Raw genomic sequence first — 22,224 nt, forward strand, 5'->3', positions numbered from 1 at the left:
TTAGGAGGCCTTCTGGATACGGCGGTGGGCTCTCCAACACAGCATGTTCCTTCGAGCTTCTTATCTGGCGGGCAAAAACAATAGTCTGGCTGAGCAGGCTTATGCAAGCACGAGTGGTCCCTTAACATGGGCATTGCCCACAAGATCTACCAAGTGTGGGGCACCCCCTCGGTAGATATCTTTGCCACTCAGCTAAATTACAGTGTCCTTCAGTTCTGTTTCAGAAGGTTCACAACAGACTAGCTTCAGATGCCGCCGTCCTGCATTAGGGGACACTTCTTCTGTATGCGTATCCTTCCATTCCTCTTGTGGGTAAGACTTTGCTGAAACTCAGACAAGACCACATGACCATGATTTTGATTGCATCTTACTGGCCATGGCAGATTTGGTTCCCTCTTCTTCTGGAATTGTCCTCTGCAGAACCGTGGAGATTGGAGTGTTTTCCGACCCTCAGAACGAGGGGTCGCTTCTACATTCCAACCTCCAGTCTTTGGCCCTCACGGCCTGGATGTTGAGAGCCTAGAATTTGCTTCTTTAGGTCTGTCAGAGGGTGTCTCTTGGGTCTTGCTGGCTTCCAGGAAAGATTCCACTAAGAAATGGTGGTCTTTCAAATGGAAGTTTGCTGTCTGATGTAAGGGCAAGGCCCTAAATCCTGTTTCCTGCCCTACACAGACCCTGCTTGTATACCTTCTACACCTCTGAGTGTGGTCTTGAAACCAACTCCATAAGGGCTCACCTCGGTGCAATTAGTGCTTATCACTGTGAAGGGGGTAAGTCCATCTCTGGACAGCTTCTAGTTGTTCACTTCATGAGTGGTTTGCTTTTGTCAAAGCCCCCTGTGTCATGGGACCTCAATGCCATTCCCAGCCAGCTGATGAAAGCTCCTTTTGAGCCACTGAATTCCTGCCATGTGAAGTACTTGACCTGGAAGGTCATTTTCTTGGTGGCTGTTACTTCAGCTTGTAGGGTCAGTGAGCTTCAGTCTGTGGTAGTGGATGCACCTTATACTAAGTTTCATCATAACAGAGTAGTCCTCCGCACACACCTTAAGTTCCTACCAAAGGTGATGTTGGAGTTCCATCCGAACCAGTCGATTGTCTCGCCAACATTCTTTCCCCAACCTCATGCCCATCATGGCAAAAGCACTTTGCATACCTTGGACTGCAAGCGAGTATTGGCCTACTACATGGAGCGGACAAGACCCCACAGACTGCCCCCCCCCCCCCCAACTTTTTGTTTCTTTTGATCCCAACAGGATGAAGGTCGCCATTGGGGAAACACACAATCTCTAATTGGCTGGCAGATGGCATTTCTTTCACTTATGCCCAGGCTGGGCTGACCCTGGAGGTTCATGTCGGGGCTCACAATGTCAGAGCCATTCTTTAGTCCACACATTCACATCTCATTACTGTCTTGAGCTGGATACCTGACGCAACAGTCTGTTTGGGGTGAAAGTGTTGCAGAATCTGTTTGGAATCTAGAATCCAACTCCACCCCCCTAGGCCTGTTTTCTTCTGTTCCAGGCTGCACTTTCACTCAGTTTATATATAGTTTCAGGTTAATCTGAGTTATGTCCTCGCCGTTTCGAGTCACGGTTGACCAGTGTTTGTTGTTTTGGGTGAGCCTGGATGCTAGGGATTAGAGAATGACACGGGAATGGGGATTTGCAGTAACCGCAGGGATGGGAACAGAGCCCACGGTGCGGGGACAGATCTTGCGGGGATGAGGAAAGATCCCACAGGGGAGGGGATGTGGACAGAGCCCGTGAGGACAGGGACAAACTTTGTCCACCTGGTTACTTTCTACTTTGAAACCTTTTAATGACCTGGACTGTTGTTTGTTTGACTGATGCAGATGACAATGTTTTTATTTTTGGAAAAACAAGCAAACATGCTGGCCACAGCTAGCAAAATTTGCTTGGGGGATCCTGTACATCCTGCTACCAGCACATCTTCTAAGAAGTCATCTTCTATTGCGAAGAGATTGTGGAAGACAGGAGAGCTAGACTGAATCCTGAGATTGTTGATGACTTGTTATTCATCCACAGATTAAAAAATCATAACAGTGCTTTATAGGGCATATTTCTCCCTTTTAGGGCATACAGGTTGTATTTTGTACCACTGGACATTTTAACAGGTTGGATTAGGATTCCTTGGGGTAGTAGAAGCCGGCTATTGGGGTTGGAAGGGTAGAGAGTGGTGGTGGTGGGAGGGTTTATTATAGCTGCTCGTTGTTGTTGTTTTCTATTTGTAGTTTATATACAACAGTTGCACAGCATATTGTTCCTTTTTATACTTTAATAAAAAGATTTAAATATAAAAATCGTACATGTTCGAGACTTCTGCAGATGAGAACAGAGTCCACAGGGATGGGACAGGAACAGAACCTGCAGGGATGGGGCTGGAGTCGGAAACAGACCCTTCGGGGACGGGATGAAGATGGGGCCTGCAGGGACAGGGTGAGGATGGAGACAGAACTCACTGGGATGGGAGCAAATTTTATCCCCGTGTCATTCTCTACTAAGGATACCCCAATGTGAGATTTAATGGCTTCTTGTCCTCGGAGATAGCAAAGATACTTACATCTAGCAGGTATTCTCCGAGGACAGCAGGCCTTATATTCTCACAAACCCACCTCCCCTAGGAGTTGTCCCCTATTTTTTAATTTAATTTAATTTGTATTTATTTAACTGTGGTAACCTCACGGCAGGCGGGATGGCACTCACTCATTCGCTATGGAATGTGTCTCGCACTCCAGAAAGCTCTGTAAAGCTTATTATAAGCTCCGGACCGGACAATACGGCGCCGTGTTACCCCTATAAGGCCTGCTGTCCTCGAAGAATACCTGCCACAGGTAAGTATCTTCACTTTTTTCCACTGGACCTGGGTCGAAGCAGGTGTGCTTCTGGGCAATAATCAGAGGGTTGAATTCCCTTGTCCTCTTCTTGGGAAGCCCTAGAGAGGGGTTTGATCCCATGAGGTGGCTTTCACTGACCCCCAGGGCTGAGTTAGTGAGGGGCTGGCCATAGGATACTGTGCTTTTCCTAAGAAGAATGCAAGGTGACTTTAAATGTAGATTGTTGGAAGTCAAAAATAAAAAGTGAAATGCAGAGACTTTGCAGGCCAGTGCTGTTCTATAGCAGCTATGAGCAACCTTGACTGTAGAGGGAGATCCCCCCCCCCCCCCCCCCCCCCCCAATGAGGCACTTCACCGCCACATATGCCTACCATGGGGAAGACGTGTGCAAGTTACAGATCTTATTAGGTGGTAGCCTGGCTTAATTCCTGGTGCTAATCTTATGTGATTGAGGGTGGGGAGATAAGCAGCCAAAAGCTGCAGTGAATCAGAGCAAAGATGCCGATGGCAGCAGTGCTTTTCTGATATGCTCTCTGACTTCCCCTGTGTCAGTCAGGCCGCGCATCCACAGATAGACAGCATTGTGATTCTGGGTATGAGAAAGGCAGCCATATTTGGGCCTGACCAGATGACTCTGCTGCAAGGCATGGTGCAGAATCACCTCTCGGACAAGGTAGACACACAGTAGGGAAGCAGTATATGAGGAGCCATTTCAAATGCAGTTTTGGTTAACTTGTACTTTAATGACAGTGCATCCTATTCTTGTATCAGAGCATCTGGGACTGAGGTCCTTGGCAACAAGTTGGCTTTTTGTAGAAGGAGCTGAGCTTATTATCAAACAGCAGCACTAAGTGAGGTTGACAAATCACGTGTCCACTAGTGACATCTGACATCTACATATGTAGCTGTTAGCAGCTAATGGTGCTGCTAGAATGTGGCTAAAATTACAGTAATGTACAGTTATGCTACCAATAACTGTTCTAATAACGTTATTTGCTATCTAGAAAGTTTTAATAATTGCCTCGCGTTTCAAGACCCTTCTTTGCATCCCATTTAATCTTTTGCTGCACACACCACTGGTTAAGAATGCCTGCTGTAGGGCTCAAGAAACAATGTCATCTGTGCTTCCAGCCTTGGAGAGGAAGGGGCATGAATAAGATGCTTCCCTTGGGCTAGGCCGTTTGAAAAAAAGGTTGCTGAATGATTGCAGACTGGAAAGAGGAAATATTTTTTGTGTGGGGGGATGGTAGGTTAAATGAGATGAGGGGATATGTGAAGCCAGGGTGCAGAGGGCAGAAAGACTGTGACAAAAAGAGTAGGAAATGAGCACTGGTGGTGAAGAGAGGAGCTGAGGGGACCTGGACCACTGGGAAGCTGAGTTTATTTTAGGAATGGGATTTAAGTGAACCGCGTAACGTTCCTGGAAAGATGGGATTCTAGATGTGGAGGAAGGAAGAAGAGTTGGTAGAGGAGAGGGCATTTGGTATAAGAGGGTCACATGGGGTGTAGATTTTTTGAGTGCTTACTCAGTGGAGTGTTGAACAGGGTGGGGGTCTGCGGAGGGATGAGGGATTGTGGAAAACGTTTCTATACTCATTTCAAGCAAATTGAAAACTGCCATGAATTAGACAGGTTGGGAAGCACCAGCATAGAGAACCATAGAAAAATGATCTGACCTGCTCAGATGATGATTTGGATCCAGACCTGTGAGGATGATAAAACTGAGCAGCATGAATTCCTTGTGTGTGTGAAATAACTGTTCTCTGCAGTGAGCAAGTAGTTCACTAGAAGCCTTATTCTCTGCATGTATCTGTGCATATAACCTTTATTGCTTTTCATTATAGGGTGTCTGGTCTACCTTGCCGGTAAATGAGAAGAAGCTTAATGCAGCCTTCAGAGCTGCAAGAAGTGTTATCTTGATATTTTCTGTGAGAGAGAGTGGGAAATTTCAGGGTAGGTGAAACTCCACTTTAAGGGGGGATTGGGGGCTGGCTGTGTTACTTATTGATTTGTTATAGCATACCACTTTAAACCGTATGCTGAATAGGGACTATATAGTCGAAGACCCAATGTACGTTACAATCCAATTCACTACTTAGGAACCTTCACGCAATACCATCATATATTATTCTTTACCATGTATGTATACACATGATGTATATATACAACATGATCTGTTCTAATTGTTATGCACATGATGTACATACACAACTTGATCCATTCTAACTATGTTATGTTACATGTTTAGTACCAAGTATGTATGCACCTTAACGCAATACTATTTGTAACTCTGTTATCCGGAAATGGCGGTGGTCTGCAAGGCAACCGCCATTACGGCAAATGTAAGCCACATTGAGCCTGCAAATTGGTGAGAAAATGTGGGATACAAATGCTACAAATAAAATAAAAAAATAACATGTCTGATCTCCTTATCTACAGGGTTTGCAAGGCTTTCTTCTGAATCACATCATGGAGGATCCCCTATACACTGGGTGCTGCCTGCAGGAATGAATGCAAAAATGCTAGGTGGTGTGTTTAAAATTGACTGGATTTGCAGGCAAGTAGTATTGGTGGTGGTAGGGTGAATTGAAGAATGGCATTAAGTAATGCTTGATGACTGTTAAATCTTTGTGTGGCCTAAGTGCATTTTTCAGCATCATGTGCTAATTTCTCTCTTGGTGCTGTGCAAATCATATTGATCTGAAGTAGAAACTACTACTAATGGAGAATTCTGCACATACAAAATGTCTGTATGAAATGTTAAGCTCGCATATATTGGTTTTCTTTTTATCTCTCCCATTGAATTTTGTGTATCCTTTAGTGGTTCTTTCTCTACTACTATTCAACAAGTGTTGCGGCTCTTGGTAGTCTTCTGTCTACACTTTTTTCCTTTGGTGCTCTCTTTTCATGGCCTTCAGTACCATTTTATATTGATGACTCCCCAGATGCATATCTTTATACCAGAAATTTCAGGCTGGGACATCTCTGCCTCAGTGTCCCACCATCATTTTAAACTTAACATGACCAAAATGGAATTCCTTATTTCCTTCTGCCTGCTCCTTCTTAACTCATTCTGTCTGTCTCGATGGCATTCTAGTTCCATCAACTCATTACCATCCTAGAATTGATCTTTGGGTGTGCCATGAAGAATCAAAGCACCGCTGAAGCCTATTGTGTGTTCGTTTTTGTTTTTGTGTTTCCCCCTTTAACCAAAATCCCTTCCTTTCTAGGAATGCTACCAAAATGTTCATCTACAGTTTACCTCTTACTTAGACTGCTGCAACCTTCTCCTTGTGGCTCTCTGGCAGAACCATCTTGCTGCACTGCAATAGGTTGAAAATGCAGCTGCAAAACTTAACTTCCTCCAATATTACTATGATCACACAAATCTTACCAAGTCACTAGCTTCCCATCTGCTTCCACATACAGTTTACACGTCTGTCGTTCACCTACAAATGCATTCACTCTGTTGCTCCTTATTACTTTTCTTCTCTCACCTTATGCTTTTACTTGTAAACTCCATTTATCTGGCAAGTCCTCCATAGCTAAAATTCTTGTTCCTTTTTTTTCAGACCTCAATACATTTTTGTCTGAAACAGTCTTCTTGAGATAGTGATGTGTTATGCTCCACTTATGTCTTTGTTGTGTATACTTGTCTTTCCTAAATTGTAAACTCTGTGAAGCAGGGGCGCTCTCTTTTTTAGGTGTCTGTACAGTGCTATGTATACTTGGTTATACTTTTAGAAACAAAATAGTAATACTTTCTCCGAGGATAAACAGGCCTTTGTATTTTCACAGCTGAAGTAATGTCATCAAACGGAGCCCGATGCAGATGCTGACTGGTGAGACTTTCTAGTAGCGTCCCACCCGCCACATGAGCATGGGTCCCTCAGTCTCATTTTTCCGTGGATCAGGGAGTTTAATTTGGTTGTAATTCTTTTCTCAGTGTCCCAGAAGACCCCAGTGGCTTCAAGAGGTGTGCCCAATATAATTGGTTGATTTCTGGCATCTGGTGCCTTGAGCTTGACCATGAGCCTAACTCTCATTCTCTCTGTCTGAGGAGACAGGGCGTGGCAGGTCCAACAGGAAAGACTTTTTGGCTCCTTGAATGCTCGTACATCATTATAGGTACCGGAAGCATTGACTTTGATGGCTGCCAAGGCTTCAGCATCCACTGGGAGTGCACTGGAATTGAGAAGATCGCCACCTCTCGACATAAGGTGGTGCGAGCAGGCCCCGGGACCGGTCAGCATCAGACCCGACACATACAGGTTTGACAACGTCCTCATCAGCGCTGAAGGACCGCAGTGCTGAGCATCATTCTTCATTGACGCCGGGTGTCAAGAGCACTGGGGCATCTGCTTTGCCAGTACCTGAGAAGCGCCAGCACTGGGAGGAGCACTCTCCCTTTGAAGAGGTGCCTATGCACCATCTCCTGGCAACCAAGTCCCCACTACCGGTTTGGCACTGATTTTTTCGCAGTCTGTCTCTTTCCCAGCTCTCCCAGCTTTGATGATGACTTCCTTTGATGGGCAGTTCTGAGCCATGATCAGGTAGGAGCTTCCACAGATGCTGCAAACTGCTCAGGTATGGAGGGCGCTTGTGCCAGCTGTGGATCAGCCCCACATTCTTCCTGAGGCTCAGCCCATGCATGTGCAGAGATCCTTGATGCCCTCCACCTTGAAGAATGTCATCATCGACACATACATTGCTGCTTTCGACATCGGGAGAGGAAGCTTCCCCAGATTCTGAGGATAGGGCTGTACTTTAGTGTTCTTCGGAGTGTGGACAGGTTCTTCTAAGCCAAGGCAGGCACAGCCAGGTCTGAATATGGTGAAGAGTCTGAGTGGGACTGTTCATGGTACTCTGAGGAGGACTAGCACTACTTTTTGGATGAGGAGTCTTAATGGGATACCCACTAATTCCTCCCCACCTCAAGAGAGAGACAAATCTTCACCGGAAGGTCTTCCACTGGTTTTGTTAGAAATGGCTTCTGACATCCTATTTAAGTTAGAGATGGAGGAAGAGCACATGGCAGAAAAGTTAACTGTCCTAGATTACAAGTCTGCTCCTAAGGAAGGGGTTACAGTACCACTGCACCCTATCCTTAAAGATGCACTGACAAAGAACTGGGAATCTCTCCTCTCAGGGGAGGTCGCACCTAAGAAGGTGGATAGGCGGTATCTTATCCAGAAGGCTCCCAGATTTGAGAGGGCCCAGCTGTCTCCCCAACACTCTGGTGGTCGAATCCACCCTCAAATGAACTAGAAGTTCCAGTATTCATTCCTCGGCGCCCCCAGGTAGATCCAGACATCGTACTCATTTGGGAGAAATGCTTCAGGCCTCAATTCTTATTGCCTGTATTCAGTCCTACCAGCTGTATATGAACCTTTACTTAGTCTGCAGTACACTAAGTCTTGTGGATTCTCTCCCACAGGAGCAGGATGCATAGCATTGCCAGTTGGTGGGTAAGCAGCTGGAATGTAGAAAATATCAGGGCAGGGTCGCTTATGACTCTATTGATATAGCGTCCAGACTCTCCACCATGGGTGTGGGGATGTACAAACTCTCATGGCTGTGTCTCTCTAACCTAGAACCAGTGGTTCAGGAGAGGTTGGTGGCTGTTCCTTGCCAAGGAGACAACCTATTTGGAGATAAGGTAGAAGAGGTAATCCAAACTGTCTCAGCAGTCTCTAGCTGCAGCCTCCTCTTCTAGAGGGTTTGCGAGTGGAGTTTTCGAGTGAGCCTAGGTGGCGACCCTACTACTCTGTGGTGTAGGATTTCACCGCCTTCTGACTCTGCCAGAAGCCCCAGCCAGCTCACCAGTCGAGGCAAGGGATGAGCTTTTGACTGGCTCCAGGAGGGCATAGTTGTGCTCAAAGTAACTGTCCCAAATGGGGGGGGGGGGGGGCTGAATTTTTACCAACACAGGTGGCCTCTTGTAACCTCTGACAGTGGGTTCTTCAAATAGTCCATCTTGGTTATGCCCTGCATTGGCGTCAAACCACAAAATTGCCCACCAAGAACTTCGTACATCAGCTCTTCGCACAAACAGAGGAAATTTCTGCTGTTTTACAGGCCAGTGCAGTCAAACCCATGCCACCTGGGCAAGAAGGGAAGGGATTCTATTCCAGGTACATACTCGTGCGCAAAAAGACACGGGGCTTTGTCCCATCCTAGACTTAAGGTATCTGAACAGATTCCTGGTTAAAGAAAAGTTCAAGGTGATTTCTCTGGGCACCCTTCTCCCCATGATTCAGGAAAATGATTGGCTATTGTCTGTGGACTTGAAGGATGCCTGTACCCACATGTCAGTACTTCCCAGTCACAGAAGGTATCTCAGATTTTGAATAGGGAAACACCTCTACCAGTACTGCATTCTGCCATTTGGCCTTGCATCGGCGCCCTAGGTATTCACCAAGTGTCTAGCAGTAGTAGCGGCGTATTTATGCAGAATGTGGAAGTATGTTTTTCCCTATCTGGACAACTGACTGGTCAAGAACACATCCCAGAAGGGGTTCGACAATTAGTGCACCTAACTGTTCGGATTTTGGAGCTACTAGGATTTGTCATAAACTACCCAAATCCCATCTAGCAGTTGGAGTACATAGGAGTTCTGCTCAATGCATTGCAGGCTCAGGCTTTTCTCTTTTAAGTGAGAGCATATATCTTGACAGCACTAACTTTGCAGGTCTGCAACAGCAAGCAGGTTACAGCTCGGCAGTATTGAGATTGATGGGCCATGTGGCCTAAACAGTATATGTCACTCCCATGATGCGGCCCAGTGGTCTCAGGCAGCTGGGGAATCTAGCGAATGCAATCCAGATTCCGTCAGTTAACTAATGCCCTTCTTTGGTGGACAGTTCGATCAAATTTGATTTGTGACTATCTTCCCAAATTTTGCTGCCTCAGAAGGCGTTAACATATATGTTTGGGGAGCTCATAGATGGGCTTCGTACCCTGGGAACTTGGTCCCCTCAGGAAACAGATCTTCATATCAATCTCCTTGAGCTGAGGGCCATTTGAAACGCTCTAAAGTGGAGATCAGCTACAGAACCAAATTCTTGTTCAAACGGGCAACCAGGTTGCAGTGTTCTGTGTCAACAAGCATTGGGGGGGGGGGGGGGGGGTTATGGGTTCTTAGTTCCTACCCCTTGTCAGGAAACAGTGGGCCCTTTACGGAATGGTCCTCTGAACCATATACCTGTCAGGAAAGGACAACTGCCTGGTGGACAGACTGAGCAGGGGTTTGCAACCCCACGAGTGGTCTCTCAACATGGGCATAGCCCGCAAGATCATATGAGAGTGGGGCACCCCATTGGTAGATCTTTTTGCCACATCTCAATAAGAGTCTTCTGTTCCAGGCTCAGATCACATGGCAGTCTAGCGTCAGATGCCTTTCTCCTACATTGGAGGACAGGACTTCTAAGACCAGGCCAGTATGATCTTAATTGCACCTTACTGACCAAGGCAAATCTGGCTTCCTCTTCTGGAGTTGTCCTCTGAAGATCTGTGGAGATTGGAATATTTTCTGACCCTCATCACGCAGAACGAGGGATCCCTTCTGCATCTCAACCTCCAATCCCTGGCCCTCATTGCTTGGATGTTGAGAGCATAGAATTTGAATCCTTAGACTTGCCAGAGGGAGTCTCCTGCATTTTGCTGGCTTTCCACTAAGGTATTTGTGGAAGAGGTTTACTGTCTGGTGTAAGGATGAGGCCTTAGATCCCCTCACCTGCCCTACACAAAAACTGTTTGAATACCTCCTGCACATTTAAGGCTGGTTTGAAAACCAGCCCTGTAAGGGTTCATCTGACTTCAATCAGTGCTTATCACCATGTGGGAGGTAAGCACGTCGCTGTAAAGCCTCTTTTTGTTCTCTTCATGAAAGGTTTGCTATTAGCAAAGCCCCCTATCAAACCTCCAACTATGTTATGGGATCTCAACGTTGTCCTCACCCAGCTGATGAAAACTCCGTTTGAGCCACTTGATGCCTGTAATTTGAAGTATTTGACCTCAAAAGATGTGTTTTTGGTGGCGGTCACTTGCTCGCAGAGTCAGTGAGCTTCAGGCCCTAGTAGCTGATCCACCTTACACCAAGTTTCACCACAATAGATTCGTTCTCTGCATGCTCCTTAAGTTCCTTCCTAAGGTAGTGTCCGAGTTCCATCTTGATCAGTTTATCATCCTGTCAGCATTCTCTTAGTATTGTTTTTGGTGAGTCTGGTAGCTAGGGATTCCCAGCTGTGAAACTACTAAGGCCTGCTTGTCCTCGGAGAAAGCAGAGTTACTTACCTGTAGTAGATGTTTTCCGAGAACAGCAGGCCAAGAATTCTCATGTACCGTCCCACCTCCCTTTGGAATTGTATTCTTTAGCTATTGTGTATGATATCCTGCGCGGTGGACGGGAAGACACCAGTGCATGTGTGGTGGGACACTACTAGAAAGTCCTCAGTCTCGCTAGTCAGCATCTGCACCAGGCTCTGTAGGATGACATCACCCCAGCTGTGAGAATACTTGGTTGCTTTGCTTTGAGAACACCTACTACATGTGAGTAACTTTACTTTGTCAGAACAGCAGCTATTACTATTTTTGAGCAATTTATATGCAAACCAAAAATTTATGCAAGAAGCAAAATTTTGTTTGTTTATGTAGAGTTCCCACAGGAGCACTGTAATAGTTTATCATTTAGCCAGACCAGTCCAGGTGCATCTACTGACAGATGGAAACAGATCAACAACTTTTGCAGCGATATCGCTGTGTGAGGAGTGTTGTAGTTGAATTGCTTCCCAGTGTTCTTGTGCGCAACATGGGAATATGTGCTGGACTGATGAAGCAGGATTTTAACTAGCCCCAAAGCCAAAAGTCCAAGAACCCCCCCTCCCCCCTTAAGTTGAGTATCAGTAGAGCAGTGGGCTGAGGATCAGCAGGAAGGACCTAATGGTTACTTCCCTGGGTGATCTTCCCTTCTTTTTATGGCCAGAGTCAGCTGAGTGCCACAGGGCTAGAACCATACTCCCATTATCAGTAAACTCATTATCAGTAAACTTTAATTCTGATAATGGTTGTTTCCTCGGGACAATTGAACATATCTGTAATTTTTTATCACTGTTTGCCTTTGGGGGGGGGGGGGGGTGGTGTTGGTATGTTATTGTGGGTATAAGGGACAACTCCTTTTGGGCCCTCCAAACAGACAACACTGAAGGCCTTGTCTCTAAAGATAGTACAGTAGAATGCTGATAATCCAGATTTCCAATTATCCAGAACCCATTATCCGACAGTACCTTCCTAGCCAATCCTCATGGTCCACACAGAGAAAAGCCCTGCTCTTTCCTGACTCGTACGCAGCGGAAAAAAGCCCTTTCTGCCTAGCTCTTGTGGGGATGCGGCAGAGGAATCAGCCTTGCTATCGCTGGTTGCGGGGATGTGGCAGAGGAAACAGCCTTGCTACCGCTGCTTGCAGGGATGCGGCAGAGGAACCAGCCTTGCTATCGCTGCTTGGAAATGGGAAAAAAGCGAAAAAGGCATGTTCTGTCATTAAAATAGAAACATGATATTGTAGAGAAATTAAGAAAGGGAGTGTCTGAGAAAAATGTGGCAGAAGAATATCATCAATATCTGACATAAAAAGACAGTGATGCTATTGCAAACTACGTCTCAGTTTTTGAAAAAGATGGAGTTTTTCCAGAAAAAAAACATGAAAAGGTCACCTATTGAAAAGGTAAATAAAGCTCTATCTTTGGTTTCTGCAAAAAAATCCTTGGGCCACCCGATTTCTGGACCACTATTAGCCGAAACGGCAATGTTTTTCAATAAGCAGCTTCAGGGGCATTCAGACTTCAAAGCCAGCAGTGGATGGTTTCAAAATTTCAAGTACCAACACGGAATAAGGCAAATTGAAATCCATGGTTAGAAATTTTCTGCAAATCTGCTAGCAGCTAACACTTTCTTCTTCAATTTAATGATCTTATCAAGAACTATGACCCTGATTATGTTTATAGTGTAGATGAAACAGGTCTGAATTGGAAATCGCTCCCCAGTAAATCACTGGTTAGTCACAAGGTGCAATCTGCTCCAGGATTCAAGTCATCTAAGGAATGTGTCACGCTGTTGGTTGGGGGAAATGTAACTGGTAGTCAAAAGTTGGAGTTATTGCTGATTGGTAAATCAAAAAAATCTTCGTGCATTCATAAACATATATAACCTTCCGTTGTTGTACAGAAGCCAAAAAAAAAAAAAAGCATGGATGAGTTGTGAGGTTTTCCTTGACTGGCACTTGCTTCATACCGGAGGTGAAAAGATTTCAGTTTTGTAAATGAAAACAAGGAGATGTCATTTTATTGTTGGACAATGCACCTTCACATTCTACAGCTGAAAGCCTAGTGCGAGAGGAAGGTAGATTCAAAGTGCTTTATTTGCTACCAATTGTGACATCTTCAATGCAGCCAATGGATTAAGGAGTTATTGTTTTATTGAAACGACTTTACAAGAAATAACTGCTAAAAAAAAATTGTTGGCTGATAGAAACGGAAAGTGGCATGCTCCAGTTCGTAACTCAATCCTCAGGATACACCTAGCCAGTCAGATTTTCAGGACGCCCACCATGAATATGCATGTCAGACTGTGAGCCCTTGTGCCTTGATCCTACACCTCAGCTGAGTCCAACGTCGGTGTCGGAAGGCGGCCGGACAACCCCGAATCTTCGCCTGGGAAGGCTGCCGTTCCCTGGAAGTTGAGCCTCCAGGTGCGGGTGGTCTACAGGTCTTCTGGAACCACACGGGGTTGTCACCCAGGAAAGACACGGGTGGAATACAGATACCCAGATGGAGGTAGTCAGGATTCGGTCCGAGGTTAGGGCAGTCAGCAAACTAGCAATGGTCAGGATACAGTCCAAAGTCAGGGCAGGCAGCAAACGAGCAATGGTCAGGATTCGGTCCGAAGTCAGGGCAGGCAGCAAACAAGAGAATCCAAAACAGGCAAAGGTCAAAAATCAGGAACAAATACAAGAAGGTCCAACTGCACTGCAACTACCCAGGAACTGAATAGAAGCCGAAGGACTGAAGGCAAGGCTTTAAATAGTAAGGCAATCCGAGTCAACCATCCAGCTGAATCCAAAATGGATGCCCCTACAGGAGATCTCAAAGGACCAAATATGGGCTTCCTTCCTGTCCTCGTTACTCCAAGATGGCTTCCTAGGGGATGATCTATCCAAGATGGCTGTACCCCTTGAGCTATCCAAGATGGCTACGACTCTTGAGCTATCCAAGATGGCTGCGGCCATTAATCCAACCAAGATGATGGCTGCCAGAAATAGGAAACAGAAACAGACCTTCCTAAGACTGATCCTCGTCCCTTTCAGACGGAACTGCGGGATGACCTAGCTGGGAGGAGCGTCAAACAGGTGAGGGACGTGACAATGCATGAGATAAATTTTGTATTCAGTTGAAGTAGGGCAGTCTCATTCATATTCATTGTGGCTATCCTGAAAATCTGACTGGGTTGAGAACCCTTGCACTAGAGGGATGGCCACATCCTTGATGGGAGGCTCAACAGGTGTTTCTGATGGAGATCTGTAGGACTGCTACCTGGTCTTTTCTTTATTCATTCTCTTACATCTCTGGTACAAATCAGCATATTTGTCAGTGTGAAGTCATGCACTGTTCTGCTTCTGATCAGACTCCGGTTTGGATGATGTCATGGAACTCTGCATCCCCTCAATATGTTTACTAAGCTCAGATATCAGCAGGTTGATATTTTTCATGATAGCAACATACACACTGACATTGGTATGTCCTGTTTCAAGTGTAGAAACAGTGTGAAAACCACTGCTCATAGATCACACAATACTACATAAGAGCAGTAGGACCAGGAAGACTTCTAACTCCTGTGTGTTACTGGAATACCTATAATTCAACTCAGTTTACTCTCAGAAGGACATCAACGACTACCATGACTTAAGTTTATAGGACTTATTGGACATTCAAGTTTATTAAAAATTTGATATACTGCCTTGGGTGGGGGACCTTCAGGGGGCTTACAGTATAAAATCAATTTAGAATACAATAGGCATTTTAATTACAAGCTATAATATTGTAAAATAATGTCACTTAGACAACATTAGGGAAAGTAGTAAAAAAAAAAAAAAGTAGTAGGACCTCCATTTATATTAAGAAAAGACAAGAAGAAATAAAAGTTAATAGAGGCTGAATTATGAGGTCTATGCAGGACTTACTGCAACCTTGTTAAAGAGGAAGAATGGTGAAAGGAAGAAAATACAGATCAAGATAGAAAAGCATTGCTAAATTAAAAATGTTAACGTTGAACGAAAATCTGAGTGATATCTAAGGGAAGGTGCAAGAGCATTCCAAGATTTTGGGCCTACCACACTAAAGATTTTTGAATGTGTGGAATCCAAGTGGATTTGTCTGAGAGAAGGGACATGTAGAAAATTAGATTGAGAATAACCTGAGGTTCGGGGGGGGGGGGGGGGGGGGGGTGGTGTAAGGGATAAGAGAATGTGAAAGATACAGTGGTAAGCCAAGTTGAATTTATGTACCAAGGAAAGAATTTTGTAAATGACGCGATGAGAAATGAGTAGCTAATGTTCCTATTTGAGAAGAGGAGTAACACGATCGAATTTATGAGAACCAGTCAGCAATTTAACTGTAATAATTGTAGGTGATGTTCTGTTAAATTAATCCCATAGAGAAGACCATTACAATAATCCAAGTTAGAAATAATAAGAGAATTTATAAATACTTGGAGGGCTTGCTTTTTAAAGAGATGTACAGAATGAATAATTTTAAGTTTGTAGAAACACTGTTGAACCATTTCAGCACCCAGCCTACGGTCTTATGTCTTCAGTAATATGCTACTCCAAGAATTTTAAATCTTCAAAAAATATTTCCCAGTTGAAATTGTGTACAGTTTCCGTGCACCAAACTACAACAGTCTCTACATAAAAAATAGTAGCCGTCCCAAACATCACAATGGCACATAACTTTTAAATCCTGAGGGAGCTTCACATCATTTTCAGCTGAAACCAAAATAAGGCTGAATACGGATTTCAGGCCGGTTTGGTGCCAAAACCGAAATTCGGTCAGCCTGTAGGGGGAGATACTGGATACTGCCAGGGAGCTTCAGGATGGGATATCAGAGGACCCAGATGCTAGTTGGGCCAAGGAGCTTAAGTACATAAGTATTGTCATACTGGGAAAGACCAAAGGTCCATCAAGCCCAGCATCCTGTTTCCAACAATGGCCAATCCAGGTCACAAATACCTGTCAAGATCCCAAAAAAGTGCAAACATTTTATACTGCTTATCCCAGAAATAGTGACTTTTCTCCAAGTTCATTTAATAATGATCTATGGACTTTTCCTTTAGGAAGCCGTCCAAACCTTTTTTTAAACTCCGCTAAGCTAACCGCCTTTACCACATTCTCTGAACGAATTCCAGAGTTTAATTACACGTTGAGTGAAGAAAAATTTTCTCCAATTTGTTTTAAATTTACTACATTGTAGCTTAATCGCATGCCCCCTAGTCCTAGTATTTTTGGAAAGCGTAAACAGACGCTTCACATCTACCCGTTCCACTCCACTCATTATTTTATAGACCTTTATCATATTTCCTCTCAGCCGCTTTTTCTCCAAGCTGAAGAGCCCTAGCTGCTTTAGCCTTTCCTCATAGGGAAGTCGTCCCTTCCCCTTGATCATTTTCGTTGCCCTTCTCTGCACCTTTTCTAATTCCACTATATCTTTTTTGAGATACACATCGTCATTTTTGTTTTCCATTCCTTTCCTAATAATACCTAACATTCTATTTGCTTTCTTAGCCGCAGCAGCACACTGAGCAGAAGGTTTCAATATATCAACGACGACACCCAGATCCCTTTCTTGGGCAGTGACTCCTAACGTGGAACCTTGCATGATGTAGCTATAATTCGGGTTCCTCTTTCCCACATGCATCACTTTGCACTTGTTCACATTAAACATCGTCTGCCATTTAGACGTCCAGTCTCGTAAGGTCCTCTTGTAATTTTTCACAATCCTCTCGCGATTTAACGACTTTAGAATAACTTTGTGTCATCAGCAAATTTAATTACCTCACTAGTTACTCCCATTTCTAGGTCATTTATAAATATGTTAAAAAGCAGCGGTCCCAGCAGAGACCCCTGGGAAACCCCACTAACTACCCTTTTCCATTGAGAATACTGACTATTTAACCCTACTCTCTGTTTTCTATCTTTTAACCAATTTTTAATTCCACAAGCTTCCCTTGGGGGTGCACATCTTCCATAGGAATGACCTTCAGCAGTTCATTACACAGGTCTCCTGTCCTTAATTTATCTGAGAAACACACAGAGGAGGGTCATCAGAAGGTGGACTGTCTGTTGAAAGGTATATGAAGCCAGCCTGGTTGTTTCCCCTACATCAAGATGTTTGAGATTTGATAACAACTGAATTGGATTTAAGGTTAGCCATTCTATGATAGGCTCTATCCAATCCTGGTGAAGGATAGAGAGTCTTAGTTTACCAAAAATGGATATGGTAGTTGGGTGACCAAGAAGACCAATTTGATGAAGGAATGTGCCGCATTGAAGGACCTGCATGTAAGATTGCAGGATTGAGGCTCTCCTATAGTGGGCCTTTGACATGGGTGTTGTGGTCCTGTATGTGGCTGTCTTCAGGAGATTTCTGATGATTGTGCTTTTGATGGCCAAGATGGTACTGACCAGGCCCATGGAGGAAGCCTTTTGAGGGGATTTGGAAGTAAGATATATAGAGATGGGCTCTGTCTTCATGGTGGATGCATATTATGATTTAATAAGAGTCTTCATGAAAGAAATTGTTCTCTTGGTATCAGCACTTTGCTCCCTCTGGTTACACAGTTGATTGGCAAATGTGTACTAGATGAGGATGAGAACTCCTTTTTCCAGAAAAATTATTTGGAGAGAAATTGGGTAAGTTTTTGAAGAGCTTAGGGAAGACCAAGGGCCCACGCTTGCTGGAGGATAAGCTGAAGGGCATCTGTAGAGGCTCAGCAGTTACAGGTTACTTCTGAGAGGCTTGGTGCTATCGGACAGGTAGAACTAGCATGTCACGGTGCAGTAGGTTCTTTGCCTCTGTCTTCCCCAAAAGGGCTGACACTTCAGTCATGAGGCAAGGAGCAACGGCTCCAGGATAATCTTGATGGTCTACCAACCAGTACCAGTAGGAGTTCATTTGAGGAACTTCTACTGATGGTGGACCCAGATTACTTTGGACCAGTGGGTCCTGGAGGTCATCTGAGACCAGGTCAACCTTGGAGTTCACGCATTGTCTGTGGGACAGTTTCCTGGAGTCTCCCTGTCGCTCCAGGTTAAAGGCTGATATAGCTTCATGCAATCATACCTGTTCCTCCAAAAGAGCAGAGCACAGGAAGGTGTGCCATTTACTTTGTGATACCCAAGAAGGAAGGTGTATTTTATCCTATTTTTGGATCTAAAACAAGCAAACGAGATCCTCATTCCCAGATTTTGTATAGATACTCTGTGGTTAGTTATTGTAGTGATTAGACCTTGGTAGTTTTTGACCTCACAGAGACCTGCCTACCTCATTCCAGTTCAGCAGGAGCATAAAAAAAATTCTACTGTTTCACATTTTTAGGACAGCCTTTTCAGTTCTGTGCTCTGGCTTTTGGTCTGATGATTGCTCCAAGGGTGATGACAATGCTGGTAGTGGCATCATTGTGAAGAAAAGGTGTTTTTGTGCATCCCCATTTTAGATGGGCTAATTCAGTTCTTTCAAGAGCATAAAGAGGGGTACCTTGCTGGAATAGTAGGGCTGGGTGGTCAACCCAGCAAAGAGCATATTGAGTCCAGCCATGAGGGGTTGCTTCAACACTTTGCCAGGGGCAAGTCGTCTTGATGATAGTTATGGTCTAGAAGTTAGTCACAGGTGTGGCACCTCTGCAGCAGGAATCCTCCATCTCAAGAATATGCAGATCATGGAGATCTGTGGCAGCAATGCTAGAGGTGGTGCAGTGGGCCAGGGTTCACATGTGATGCTTCAGAACGACTTGCTATCCTGTGGCCTCCCCAGCTTCAGGAGTTGGAGGCAAGACTTTCCCTCCAAGGAGAGGCAAGGTGCAAACTAAAGTAGTGGCTATGGAGTGTCAGTCCAGTCAAGGACATAAACCTGGAGCCCCTGCAGTGGATAGTTGTAAACCAGGGATGCAAGTTGCCCATTGCGTGGGTCATATGGCTCAAGGGCTATGGTTGGAGGAGGAATCCAGGTGGTCAGTAAACATGCTGGAGACCAATGCATCTCAGCTGCCACTCCAGGGAAGAGCGGTGGGTTGTCCTATTCAACAATGCGATGGTCGGGGCTTATGTGAATTTTTGAGGGGGCACGAAGAGTCACGAGGTGGCAGAGGAGGTGATGAGCCTGATGGTTTGAGCAGAGATGAATCTGTTGGATCTGTCATCAGTACATGTGGCTGGAACTGAGAATATTAAAGCATAAATCTTGAGTAGGAACATTCTTGACCCAGGAGAATGGAATCTGGGGCAGGAAGCACTGAGATCAGCCAGTCATGGACCTAATGGCAACGACAAACAACACGAAAGTGCTGGTACAGCTATGGCTTCCCATCAACCTGTGTGTTCCGCCATGGCTCTTACTGAGCCGGATCATCCAGCGAATAGAGAAACAGAGGACTGGTGGCCTAGATTTGGCTACTGAGAAATATAGAAAACCACCTAAACTCACTAAGCACATGGAAAGAAATGAGCACAAATGCTCGTAGTCCAGGTAAAAAGGTTCAAGACTTGGAAGCCCTGATGTTTGAAGAAAACTTGGATACTGTTGCTATTAAAGAGATGTGGTTCAATGATGCCCATGAATGGGATGTGATGTGACTATACTGGGCTATAATCTTTTTAGGATAGATAGAGAGGGCCGAAGGGGTGGAGGAGTGGCGCTGTATGTGAGAGACTATCAGAGCGGCTAAAATGCAGGGCACCTGGGGAAAAGAAGAAGCTTTATGGATCGACATGAAAAGAGAAGATGGAACCTGTTTCCACATGGGGGTTATGTACAGGCCTCCTGCACAAACGGAGAAACTAGACAAGGATTTGATAGAAGATATTCATAAGATTGGTATGAAAGGGGAGGTTCTACTATTGGGAGATTTCAACTTATCTGACGTGGATTGGAACGTCCCGTCTGAGGAATCAGAAAGAAGTATGGAGATTGTGGACGCCTGTCAAAGTGCCTTGCTCAGACAAATGGTGTTTGAACCCACGAGAGAAGAGTCGATGCTGGATTTAGTGCTCAAGAATAGAGGAAGTGTTTCCAGTATCCGGGTGGGTCCCCACCTATGTAATAGTATGGTCATCGCACGATATGGTTTGAAGGGCAAAGGCGGAGAGCAGACTCACAAAACTCAAAGTACTGGATTTCAGACGTACTGATTTTGATAAAGTGGGGGAATACCTGAAGAAGGAGCTGTTGGCGTGGGAAGGAGTAGAAGTGGAAAATCTGGTCCAAGCTAAATATGGCAACTGATCTTTACGCGAGGAAAGTAAACAAAAACAAGAGAAACAGGAAGCCTATATGGTTCTCCAAACAAGTAGCTGAAAAAATAAGAGCAAAAAAGACTTTGTTCAAGAAATACAAAAGAACGCAACGAGAGGATCGCCTAAATGGTTAAATGGGCACTTCACAATCACTGAACACCAAAAATATTTTTTAAAAATGAAAAGAAAAATTACTAAGTAGTATTGATCATTATAACACTGCTATATTCAACATAAAAAGTTAAAATTTAATTCTAGGAAGTGCAGAGTGATGCACTTTGGGTTGCAGAAACCCAAAAGAGAGATACCGAATAGGAGGGGAGAGATTAGTAAGCTCGACTCAGGAGAGAGACCTTGGGGTGTTGGTGTCTGTGGATATGAAGGTGAAGAAACAATGTGACAAGGTGACACCGTGGCCAGAAGGATTCTAGGTTGCATAGAGAGGGGTATAACCAGCAGAAGAAAGGAGGTGTTGATGCCCCTCTACAAGTCGTTGGTGAGGCCCCACTTGGAGTATTGTGTTCAGTTTTGGAGGCCATATCTTGCTAAAGATGTAAAAAGACTAGAAGCGGTGCAAAGAAAAGCTACAAAAATGTTATGGGATTTACGTTGCCAACCGTACGAGGAGAGACTTGCTGACCTGAGCATGTATACCTTGGAGGAAAGGAGAAACAGGGTGACATGATAGACATTCAAATATTTGAAAGGTATTAATCCGCAAATGAACATTTTCTGGAGACGGGAAGGTGGTAGAACTAGAGGACATGAATTGAGATTGAAGGGGGCAGACTCAGGAGTAATGTCAGGAAGTAGTTTTTCACAGAAAGGGTGGTAGATACATGGCATTCCATCTCGCGGGAGATGGTGGAGACAAAAACCATAATGGAATTCAAACATGCGTGGGATAAACACAAAGGAATCCTGTTTAGAAGGAATGGATCTATGGAATCTTAGCGGAAATTGGGAAGCAAAACCGGTGCTGGGCAGACTTTTTACGGTCTACGCCCTGATCGTAACTGAATAGATATCGAAAGTTCAAGAACAGTGCTGGGCAGACTTTAAGGTCTGTGCCCTTAGAAAGGCAAATACGAATCAAACCAAACTTAGGTATGCATGTAAAGTATCACATACCATGTAAAATGAGTTTATTTTGTTGGGCAGACTGGATGGGACCGTACAGGTCTTTATCTGCCGTCATTTACTATGTTACTATGAGACCCTAGCACGGGGATTTGATTAATCTGTTACTGGAGGGAGGCAGTGAAGTTCCCAGCCTCTGGGAACCTGCTGGTGCAGGGTCCAGTAGGAATGCCAAACCCATCTTACAGCTTGGCTTTTGAGATGGGCACGCCTGAGGGAAGAGGGTATGACAGGTGCAAGATTTCCATGTTACAGTTGAGGAAGAGAGAGAGTTTGCATGGGGACAGAACATAAGAACAGCTATACTGGGTCAGATCAATTAGTCCATCTAGCCCAGTATCCTGCTTTCCAGTAGTGGCCAATCCAGGTTACAGGTACCTGGCAGAAACCCAAATAGTAGCAAGATTCCATGCTACCCATCCCAGGGCAAGCAGTGGGACCCCCCCTCCATGAAATTTCACCCTATCCCCGCCAATCCCCAATGGAATTTAACCCATACCCACCAAGATGCATTCCATCCCTACCTATACCCACAGGAGTAGATGCTGCTGTTTACTTGCAGCCCTCTGTTTCTTCTCAGTTCCATCAGCCTCCTGTGGTTTTTTGGATGGTATTCATTATTCAACCAATGAGTGTTCCAAGCCTCATTCTAGTGTTCCAGCTGCCTCTC

At 44.8% G+C, this 22,224-nt stretch overlaps 1 protein-coding gene across 5 annotated transcripts in view; it reads left to right on the forward strand.

Annotated features, from left to right (window-relative positions):
* YTHDC1 (YTH domain containing 1) overlaps nt 1-22,224 on the forward strand; it is a 274,467-nt gene that overhangs the window by 133,186 nt on the left and 119,057 nt on the right. For all 5 annotated transcript variants that reach the window (XM_030190527.1, XM_030190528.1, XM_030190529.1 and 2 more), the window contains 2 exons: nt 4,701-4,809; nt 5,296-5,413. In XM_030190527.1, the coding sequence (XP_030046387.1) occupies nt 4,701-4,809; nt 5,296-5,413 (227 nt within the window). The remainder of the gene's footprint in view (nt 1-4,700; nt 4,810-5,295; nt 5,414-22,224) is intronic.

Source organism: Microcaecilia unicolor, chromosome 2 (genome assembly GCF_901765095.1).
Source record: "Microcaecilia unicolor chromosome 2, aMicUni1.1, whole genome shotgun sequence".
Classification (NCBI taxonomy): Eukaryota; Metazoa; Chordata; class Amphibia; order Gymnophiona; family Siphonopidae; genus Microcaecilia; species Microcaecilia unicolor.